The 10,923-nt window shown below is 46.4% G+C and overlaps 1 protein-coding gene across 3 annotated transcripts in view; it reads right to left on the reverse strand.

Moving 5' to 3' along the window:
* Positions 1–352: 352 nt before the first annotated feature.
* Positions 353–10,923, reverse strand: part of Ticrr (TOPBP1 interacting checkpoint and replication regulator) — a 39,477-nt gene continuing 28,906 nt past the window's right edge. Inside the window, exons 16-22 of one of the 3 annotated variants that reach the window (XM_005357723.2) lie at positions 9,409–9,499; positions 8,209–8,267; positions 6,665–6,796; positions 5,616–5,773; positions 1,993–4,057; positions 1,742–1,867; positions 353–1,066 (exon numbers count right to left, since the gene is read on the reverse strand). In XM_005357723.2, coding sequence (XP_005357780.1) covers positions 957–1,066; positions 1,742–1,867; positions 1,993–4,057; positions 5,616–5,773; positions 6,665–6,796; positions 8,209–8,267; positions 9,409–9,499 — 2,741 coding nt within the window. In that variant the 3' untranslated portion in view covers positions 353–956. The remainder of the gene's footprint in view (positions 1,067–1,741; positions 1,868–1,992; positions 4,058–5,615; positions 5,774–6,664; positions 6,797–8,208; positions 8,268–9,408; positions 9,500–10,923) is intronic. The other 2 variants (XM_013350219.2, XM_005357724.1) reach the window with 2 other exon arrangements.

Genomic DNA, 10,923 nt, shown 5'->3' on the forward strand with positions numbered 1-10,923 from the left:
TTTTCACTTGGAATCTGACAATAGGGTTGACCCTTCTGGGAAGACTGAGAAGGTACCAAAGCAGCCCTCACTACAGATGAGGCTCCTGCCAAGACTCCACAGCAGGTGGCTCAGTTGATTACAGGTCAACCCAGATGCACATACCTGGCTAAGACCCCTGCCATGATGTGGCTGGCTCTCCAGGCAGACCTACAATATGATCACTTTGGACCATGGTCGCAATTACTCCCAGGCAAAAACACTGAACGCTAAGTAGCCAGGAGGACTTTACTGTGACCTAGTTTCTTGCTGTAGTCTTTACATACAGGTCTTAGTTAATGAAGTACAACGTGTGTCAGGGAACTCAAGCCTATGGCAAGTACCTCAAGGGACCCTATCAAAGGTTCTTTTCTCCATTTCTGTGCGGCAATGGTCCTCTGACTCACCGAGGTCAGGGCATGGAAGCACTGGAGTAGGACCTTGCTTGGTGTCTAGACTGCCAGGCTGCTCACCAGATTCCTAACCTTCCCCACAAAGGCCAGTGCCTGGTCTCAGATGAAGTCCACGAGGCATTCCAGTGGTAAGCTCAACAATGACCGGGGAAAAGCCAAGGTCCTTGATGTCTTTTTGTTGTTTGTTTTTGGTACAGGGTCTCATATAGCATAGGCTGTCCGTGTACTTGCTGAGCGGTTAGACTCTTCTGAGCTTTCTGCCCCATCTCCCAGGTACTGGGACTATAGGCCTAGTACCACATCCTGCAAAGCCCCCAATTTCTTTAACTCCACGGGAGACCTAGCTGCTTGTGAACTTTCTCAGTCCCATTAAGTTCTGGGCACATTGCTGGGATTGGTGGTATGAGCCTGGCATTGTTTCCACACCCAGAGAAAGCCACTCTGGAGTACCGCTCCAGGAAGGCAAGGGATCTGGCCAGGCTCTGTGCTCCTCATTCTGAGTCCTCCAGCTGTGTTCTACCAGGGCTAGCTAATGAGCTTCTTCCTCGTGTAGGTTCTGAAAGGCCGTCTCCGGGAGAAGGCTTGGCTGAAAGGAGACACTTCGGTAGTGGAGGGGAATACATCCACATCCTCATCTAGGGAAAAGCAGAGGTCAGTGAGGCCTGAATAAAAGACAGCATGCTCTAACCACAGAGGGTCTTACAGGAGGGGACTCAGGAGTGTCACCTACAGTTTTAAGGGATATGTGCAGACGGTGCTGGAATTGCCAAGTGCCCCAACGTGTGTCCACACTTAAGTCTTTCTTTTAGGTCGGATTAGAGTTTGTTACTTTGCATGGCTGAAATGTTTTGTGAGAAGAGAGCCACCCAAGTCCCTCACCACAAATGTTTCTAACCATTGTCTTGAGTAGCTAGATCCTGTGCTTTAACGTAAGGGCCAGAAGGTGGGGAACCTAGGGTCTGATGGCAGAGACCGACAGAACTTACTAGTGATGAATGTAAAGGAAATGTGGACATAAACCGACTGTGAGAAAGTGGCTCATCACTGTCACTTGTGCTGCTCAAGCCATTTCACTACCTAGAGCCCAAGACTACAGACCAGCACCACTCCCAGCAACTGAATTAGTTTGGGAGGATTTTGCAGGTTTCTCTTCAGGCGCCCCAAGTTCTACCATGAAGTCTCTGGGAAAGGCACATGACACTGCAGGGTCAAAACCACCTTCCCACACTCTGCACTCTCAAGAATCTTGCATGTCACTCACAGGAAAGCCCTGCCCTGGTAAGCACCTGGGACCTTTAACAGCAGGTTACCTCTGCCATCCTTGCTGTGAGAGGACGGCGTTCTTCCCTGGAACAGCAGCGGAGACTGAGTCAGGGCCTGCAGACTGCTGGCAGAGAGGCTGCTCCGTACCACGCAGCCGGAGGGTGGGGTGGAGCCTAAGGAGAAGCCACAAGGTAAGTGTAGGCCCACAAGACTCCAGGTGACCCACAGCTCCAAACACCCCCTCACCACCCTGCCCAAGAGAAAATACACCACATGTTGGTTTGAAAACTACACTCACCAGAAACAAACACCTCGTCGTCCCCTACAGAGCAGACTGGCGGTGCACTCCAGTGTGGAGACCACTCTCTGTGATTGCTAGCTTGGGGGTCTTCACTCTGGGAATCACAGACCCTTTTGACATCGTATTCGGCTTCTTCCTTGGCAGACTGGTGTCTCTTTCTGGAGCCTAATCCAAACTGTCCCCAGGAGAAGGCTTCCTCAGCCTTAGACACACGGTCTTTGGGAGGTGTCTGGTCTGGCAATTGACACACCCCCTCTAGTTCAAAATCCTCCAAGACAAGAGCCTTAGGGAGGTCACCTTCAAGGCTTTGCTCCTTTCCCTCAGCCTCAGGGAGTGATGAAACCCCAGGGAAGTCCGCACTGGCCTCGCCTCTCCCAGCACAGGGACCAGCACTACAGTCCACCGCCCTCTTCCTTCGGGGCCAGTCTTTGATAATTTCAGGAGTGGTCTTCCCACTTTGCTTGGGGGATGGTGTCCAAGAAACCCCGACATCTGCTTGAAATGGAGAGGGGGTACTGGGCAGGCAGCGCGAGGGAGTACAAGACTGGCAGATGAAGGTTTGCCCCCCATTTTTGCCAGGCGTGCTGTGTGAAGGGCGGAGGCAAGGGGGCGACAAATAGGTACTGGAAGACTTGCTGGCCTTGGGCATGCTAAGAGCCGGGAGGGAACCCTCCTCTTCCAGAGGGCTTTCCTTTCCTGGAGCCTCAGCTTCCAGAAAAGCTCCAGGGTCTACTTTTTTAATTCGGAGTTTGGGAAGGCCAGATGTTTGCATCTCCAGCTCAACCTCATAGGTCTGAGGGCTGCCAGTGGCCTCCAAAGTGTGTGGGCTCCCCTGTTGGGCACCAGTCTCACTCTGCCTTCTGCCTGCCATGCAGGTGTAGGCCAGCAGCTCAGGGGAGCTGGACACAGAGAAAGGGTCAGGTGGAAGAATCTCAGGGCCAGACACAGAGGGAGGCTCATCAGCTCGTGTGCTTTTCCGCCCCTCACCTTCTTCCCCTGGTAAGATGCCACCTTTTACCTCATGGCTCTCAAGGCTATGGAGTTGGGCTTCAATCAGAGGATGGTGCTCTGTGTCACCTGCAATGAGCACAGGAGAGGATACCTGCCAGGTATTCCTGAAACCAGTGCCTGGGCAGCTCTGTCCTTCAGAAGATTGAGATTGCTGTCCTCCAGAGCCTACGATGGCCCCTGGGCTGGCAGCTGCCTCAAGCACTGGAGCAGCAGAGGGTCTGGGCTGGCACTCTGGGAAGTCTTGAGGACTGGAGGTCTTTCTCCATTGTCTAAGCTTCGATGGCTGAGAAGGGGGGATGGGGTGGGAGGTCATTCTCTGTGGGGTTCTGGGAGGAGTTGAGGGAACAGAGTAAGAGACAGATGCAGCTGTGCTGGGTGATGTAGGAGGAGAGGCTGACAAGGATTTAAGCTGATGCTGGGAGCCATCACATCCAGAAGTAAAGTGTTCCTCTGGAGAAAGAGGTAGGGAAGAAGGAATGGAGTCTGCTGGCTTCTTTGGGATTTTGACGGCTTTCTCCTCTATTTTCTGTGCAGGTTCCTGTACCTGAGAGGTCCTGGGGAGAGGGAGCTGTTGGTGCTTCTGATGCTCAGGTGTGGCAGCGAGGGTTGTACGTGGAGGTGTTCTGAAAGAATATCTTACAGGGCTTAGACACTGACTCTGGGACTGGGCAGTCAAGGGAGGTGGGGATGCTGGACAATAAAGGCCTTTTGGACTGGAATTCATTGAGCGCAGCCATGCACAGTCCGACAAGCATCGAGGAGGCTGGACATCTTCATCTTCCCCACTAGGCGTTCTGGGTAGCTCTGTGAGGAGAGGAGAGGTTTCGTCTGCTGCAGGGGAGGCTCTTTTTTGGGGAGTGGCTTTTGATGCCAATGGTGAGCTATAACCACGTGAGTCTGTTAAGGATGCCTCAGAAATGGCTCGCTCAGCCGGAGGTATTTCTGTAGGGGAGTTTTGTAGTCTTTCTGGAGCGTACAGTGAAGTCTGAGGGAGCTTTCTTGGTGTAGTCTTAGGGAAGCTTGGAGATTTCTGGTTACTCTTTTTGGGAGTCTGAAAAGATAAAAATGTTTATTTCAGAGCTTGAATATTATAATCTCTATTCTCTAAAGATTAGTCTTAATAATCTCTAGACCTCTAGAAAACCGAACAGGAGATTTAAAGTCAGCCGAAAGAACGGTCTCAAGTTGGAAATTAGAAGTAGTGACCTGTTTCTGTTCCCAAACATTCCTCAGATTTTACTGGAACACTTTTCTTTCAGTCAAGGTGGGAGAAAGGGCAGTAGAATATACATAGCAACAATGATGTCTCAGAAAGGCTACTCCCAAACCCCAAATCTCCTTCTTTCTTGTTAACAGTGTAGCTAAAAACTCTACAAGGTAAGGCAGTCAATGTCCATCTTTCTATAACATGACTGTTTCAGGTTTTCATGTTCAGGGAGTTGGCAGGGACATGAAGAAAGCACAGTGGAAGCTGTGTAGCTCAGCTGAGGGCCAACAGGATGGCCCAGTAGGTAAAGATGCTTTCCATAGATGCCTAACTTTGATCCCTGGATCCCTCAATAAAGGTAGGAACAAAGAACCAGTTCCAAAAAGCTACCCTCTGGCCTTCACACACATGCTATGACATGTGCACAGCACTTTACATACCACACACACACACAAATAAGTACTAATTAAAAAAAAGAATCAGCATCTGCGAGGGAAGGCAGAGACTGTAACAGTGGGGCAGCGGCGGTGGGGGAGTGGGGAGGGACACGGACTTGATTTCCAGAAAACAATATAAACAAAAGTGGAAATATGAAATCTGGTAGCTTTCTAGGTCCAGTCTGAGTAGCAACAGCATCAAGTGGGGAGGGCTCAGGCCCACATATGGACATGGTGACGGCCCTGGGGAGAGTGGGCATGGTCGTGTAGCCCTGTGGCATCCTCTAACAGTGAAGTGGTTTCAATGATTTTCAAAGAAAATGATGATTTCTGAACGCAAGGGTTCTGCTCTAGGAAAACTCAGGGAACTTTGCTTTTAGCAAGGCCAGATGGCAGAGACCAGCTTGATCCAAATGGAGGATGGCTAATAAAATGCTCTAGGTGAACTGAAGAGGGCAGGGCTGGGGGACGGAGGCTAGCCTAAATGTCTGTACTAAGACATGCAGGACTTGACTCAGTGGCTTCGTCCTGAGAGAGACATGAAGAGCAGCTGCCAGTGAAGTGGGACTGGATGGAAGAAGCAGTAATCATACATGTGGTGGACATAGCAAAGAGCAGAGCAGTCAGTAGCTTCTATCTCCTCCTCACTGCCGTGACTCAGCCAGACCCCCCAATTCCCAGCAACCATTCATGAGGTTTAAGCCAGCCACCCAAACCTTTTTTTTTTTTTTTTAAAAGACAGGATTTCTTTACATAGCCTTGATTGTCCTAGAACTCACTGAGTAGACCAGACTGGCTTCAAACCCAGAGATCTGACTGCCTCTGCCTCCCAACTGCTGCTATTAAAGACATGCACCACCACACCCATCCACACCTTTTATTCTCTATGATCCCCAGTTTTCTTTCAGCCATGTCTCTATGTTCCCCAAGACTGTACTATTTTAAACACTAAAGAAATTTTATACCTGGTAAGCTGTAGAGATCTCAGAATCCAACATGCTTCTTGAGGACTTCCTAATTCGGGCTGAGCCCTTCTTGGAGGAGCCAGTTATCTCAGATAGTGCCCCAAAAAGAAGTGTTTTAGGAGACTGAATATTTTGGACTGGAAAGTTTTCTCTTTGGTCTGCAAGTCAAAAACAACATTTAATTCTTCCTCAAGACTTGCCCTGGCAATATGTTTTGGGGGGTGGGGTCAAGACAGGGTCTCTCTATATAGCACTTGCTGGAACTCACTACATAGACCAGGCTGGCCTCAACCTTGCAGAGATCCACCTGCCTCTGCCTTCCCAGTGCTGGGATTAAAGGTGTGCGCCACCATGTCCAGTGCTCCCAACATGATTAAACAAGAAAAACAATGTTTAGCGCAGTTGGGGTGGAGAATCCCCACCGATGATGCACACAACTGCAATGACCGCTACCTTCCTGGATTAAAAAAAAAAAAAGATTTTATTTATTTTTATTTTATTACATGTTTAGGTGTTTTGTCTATATAAGCCTGTGCACCACGTGCACGCAGTGCCTGAGGCAGCCCAACAGAGTACTGGATCCTTTGGAACTAGAGTTGCAGGTGTTAGCAATAGTTGAGTACTGGGAACTCCAGTCCTCTGTAAGAGCAACCAGTGTTCCTAACTACTAAGTCATCTCTGTAGGCCCTGTATACCTGGATTTTAACCTTATTTTAGAAAATGTAAGCAACTGAAATAACTTATTTTTAGCATAAATATATTTTAGTATAAACGTAAAAACATTATAGTCAAGCTAAAAATGGAAAACAGAATGAAGAATAGACAAACTGATAGTACCCACCCTCTACCTGGGCAACTGTTACCTACAGCAGCAGCGTGGGTGACCAGCTGTAGGAATGCAAGGAGGAATGGCTACAGACCAAGGATTGCTATCTTGCCATCACCTTGATTACTGACTTCTAATCTTAACCTTCTCAAACACTGAGAAAATATCAAATTGCATATTCCCTTTCCCAGAAACGTTCACTTGACAGACGGGCTCACATTACCTGACTTCTGCTGGAATGAGTGGAGTCTTTGCACACTTCGAGACTTTGGCTGAGACACAGAATAGAAGGAACCAGAATTTGTTCTGCTAAACGACAACTGTTTGATTCGAGGACTTCGTCTCAAACTTGTTTCTGCAAACCAGAAGCAGAACTGGTAAACAGGAGCGATTTCAGACTCAGCACCTCCCTCCCCAGTGTCTGTGTCGCAGGCATCAATCTGTGATTGATTCAACAATGGCTTTTAGAGGCATCTGAAATGTCTGAAAAATGTACAAGAGACTGATACACAGTCCCACCAAGGGGGTAGAACACACTGACCTGTGAGCTTCCTCCTTTACAAGTCTCATCAATTGCCACCTCTAAGTGTGACAGAAAGAACGAAAAGTATAAATAGTGTGACTTTTGGTTTTTTTTTTTTTTTTTTTTTTAAAATATATTTATTTATTATGTATACAATATTCTGTCTGTGTGTGTGTGTGTCTGCGGGCCAGAAGAGGGCACCAAACCTCATAACAGATGGTTGTGAGCCACCATGTGGTTGCTGGGAATTGAACTCATGACCTTTGGAAGAGCAGGCAATGCTCTTAACCACTGAGCCATCTCTCCAGCCCATAGTGTGACTCTTGTATAAAACCAAAGTTTGTTTGTTTTCTGAGACAGAATTTATCTGTTAAGTACCTCTGCTTGCCTTGGAACTCTCTAAGTAGACCAGGCTGGCCTTGAACTCACAAAGATTCACCTGCCTCTGCGCTCAGAGTGGTGGAGCTGCAATTAAAGGCATGCACCACCACGCCCAGCTTACCTAGGTTTTCTATACACATTACATATTTTTGTCTAGGAAGAATACACACTAAAATGTATTTAAAGTATTTTTGAGTGCTGGGATTATCAAGCCATTTTTCTGCCACAAATACTTAAACAATTAGAGGCAGGCAGATCTCTGTGAGTTCGAGACCAGCCTGGTCTACAAGAGCTAGTTCCAGGACAGGCTCCAAAGCCACAGAGAAACCCTGTCTAAAAAAAAAAAAAAAAAAAAAAAAAAAAAAAAAAAAAAAAACTTAAACAATTTAAGGAAGTAGTCTTTGAGCTGGGCGGTGGTGGTTCACGCCTTTTCCCAGCAGAGGCAGAGGCAGGCCTGTGAGTTCGAGGCCAGCTTGGTCTACAGAGTTAGTTCCAGGACAGCCAGGGCTGCTACACAGAGAAACCCTGTTGAAAAGAAGGAAGAAAATAAGGAAGGAAGGAAAAAAAAAATTTTTTTTAAAAAGTGGTTTTGAACACCTGCTCTTATTAAGATACACTTTAAGTCACAGTGCTCTATATAACATGGAAATTGTATCCTCACACCAAGCCCTATTTCAAATACGTAAAAGTATTTCTATTTCTTCCCAAAAAATTTAATACATTTGCAGTAAAGCAACATTCACATATGCTAGATCCAGAGCCAACCCTGTTTCTGTAACTATTTGAGGATATGCTGAGTGAAAAACACAGAACAGCTTTTGTGGAAGTAGGTAGAATGCAAAAAGAGTAGATAGCACGCTCACCATCCTCTTTCTCAGGAGATTCTTCAACTACGTGAATATCAGGACCAGGATCAGAAGACCTTGAAGAGCAACAGCATGAAGGTCAATAGCACTCAGGATTTACTCAGGCTCGTCAAGTAAGGTGCTTGTACCAAGCCCAACAACTTGTGTTTCTATCCCCAGGAGCCACAAGATGGAAGGATAGAACCAATTCTAAAAAAACTGTCTTCAACCTTCACATGCTCTCTGTCATGCAAGTACACACACACCACAAATACACAATTAAAGTAGAACACAACAACAAAAACATAGTAAAGACAGAATATATCTCAGCAAAGTCACAAAAGTCTTGGGGTTTGACAATATTAGCACTGGTGAGCACTCTCATTCACAATCATTATCCCTGTGAGAACTGAGGACTGAACTGTGAAATGTATTTTGACAATGTCAAAATTAGTTTTAAAATAGAAGACTTTTTTTTTTAAATTCCATTAATGTATTTTAAAGAAAGTACAGCTAAACATTGTACAGTCACAGTGGAGAGTAGGCATGTTTATGGAAAGTTTTAATAGCCATCAGCTCATCAAGGACTTCCAACTTCCATTCTCACAAATTCCCCTGTAACTTTCACAAGGGTGTAAAATTTGTATACAATGTCCAGGCGGAGTTGTGATAATATGTAGTAGATGTATTTTTTCCCTGTTCTTAATGAGCTGTGGGAGTAAGCTCCCTTGGCCTTATTTGTGCTGCTCGTATCTCAGACTGGGTGTTGTAGAAGCTGACAGTAGATACTAAAAGGTCAAGACAAAATTTACTGCCAAGTGAGATGGCTCTCTTTTGGAAAGGGGCAGTAATTATCCTAGTCCAACAGTGACTACAGAAAACACAAGCCTGGGATGTACCTCTCTCAGCAAAGGCTAACTTGGCTCTCCAGCCTTGCCTGGAAGGAAAAAGGACCCACCTTTCCCCATGTCAGCAGGTGACTGCTTAAGATCCATTTAATAGAATACTACTTAACACAAAAGGGACAAACTGATACAAGCAGTGTGCGTAAATCTCAGAATTACTTACAGCCAGTGAGAGAGGCCAGAGCACAACAGTGCATATTGCTCTACTGTCAGTAAAATATAAGCAACAAGGTAAAGAATTATCCAAGAAAGAGCTGCCTGTGGGATGGTGCTGAAGGTGGCCTGATGGGGTCTGGATTGATCTGTCACTCACCTGCCCTTGATTTGTCTGTGGAGCAGTCGCCTGGAGATCTGCTTATGGACTGGGGTCTCGGCCACACTCTTAGTCAGCAGTTTGTGGTAACCTAAGATGCAAAAACAGTGTAAACTATAAATCTCACTTAACCCTCTCAGGCAGCAGCAAGGGAAAGGGAGCAGTCTGAACTTATGTGTGACTTATTACTGGCTAGAGAAGATGTTAAACTGAGCTAGAGTCTATACCTTCAGGGCTCATCAGAATGGAGTAGTCTTCAGCTCTGATTAAAAATGATACAAGCCGGCCCAGCACTCAGGAGGCAGAGGCAGGCAGATCTCTGTGAGTTTGAGGCCAGCCTGGACCTTATCTCAAAAACAAACAAACAAAAAACCAAGCCAGAAGAAGGGGCACAGCTCAGTTGGAAGAACTTCTACCTTGTACGTAGAAAGTCCTGAATTCAACCAATAGCACTGAACAAAACCAAGAGGCACATGCAGCAAATTCCAGCACTCAGGAGGCAGAGGCAGGAGCAACAAAACTGATACAAAGGGAGGAACTAAGACAGGGAGGGCTTTAATTAAGAATGAGGGAGGAGAGGTCAATGCAGAGAGGGAAGAAAGAGGGATAAATAATAGTAAGGATGATTGAAAAGCCATAGAAATCATATTATTATATATTTACTTAAAATTATATATAAAATATGTGTGTAAGTGCATATATATATATGAAGCTGTGCCACTTAGAGATATTTTGGGCACAGGACTTAAGGATTTGAACTGGATCTGACCCAGAAGCCTCCTTTCTGAGGACTAGCTTTTTCTTGCACTGGAAGTTGCCATGAAAGCTGCCAAGGGAAGAAGGTAACCCACAGTCCTAATCAGCTGTGAAGCCTATGAACTGTAACAGTGAGCAGCCTGGCAAAATATCCCTAAGGTGTAATAGGCACCTGTCTTGGCAGTAAGTAACCAACAGCTGTCTAGTTAGACTTAAGTCCCAGTCAACTCAGGCCTGGTAGAGAAACCTACCAACTGTCTACGGCTAGTGAGATCATGGGCCTTCTAAATATCTATCCTTATACCCACAGGTAAGTAGAGCGTTCACCTCTTATCAAAGGGGCATCTCTTTGCAGCTAATGGAGACCAATATAAAAAGCCATAGCTGGCCAAAATGCCGAGAGCAACTGACTGTGGGGTACACTGCCCAAATTAGTATATCCACAACACAAACCACAGACCTGAGGCTTGGGGAACATCAGCAAAGAGGGGGCAGAAAGATTAATAAGAGCCAGGAGACAGAAAACCTGCTGCAAATGACAGAGAAGCTACATACATTGTACTTCAACAATTTGGATGAATAAAAACTGAACAATGACATCAACAGACATGCTAACATAATCTCATAGATTCTTTGTCTAGGCCTAGTCAAAGAACTATGGGCAACTAATGGCTGAGAGAGAGGAAGAATATCCCCCAAAGAGCCGGGCGGTGGTGGCGCACGCCTTTAATCCCAGCACTCGGGAGGCAGAGGCAGGCG

This window comes from Microtus ochrogaster, chromosome 22 (genome assembly GCF_000317375.1).
Source record: "Microtus ochrogaster isolate Prairie Vole_2 chromosome 22, MicOch1.0, whole genome shotgun sequence".
NCBI lineage: Eukaryota > Metazoa > Chordata > Mammalia > Rodentia > Cricetidae > Microtus > Microtus ochrogaster.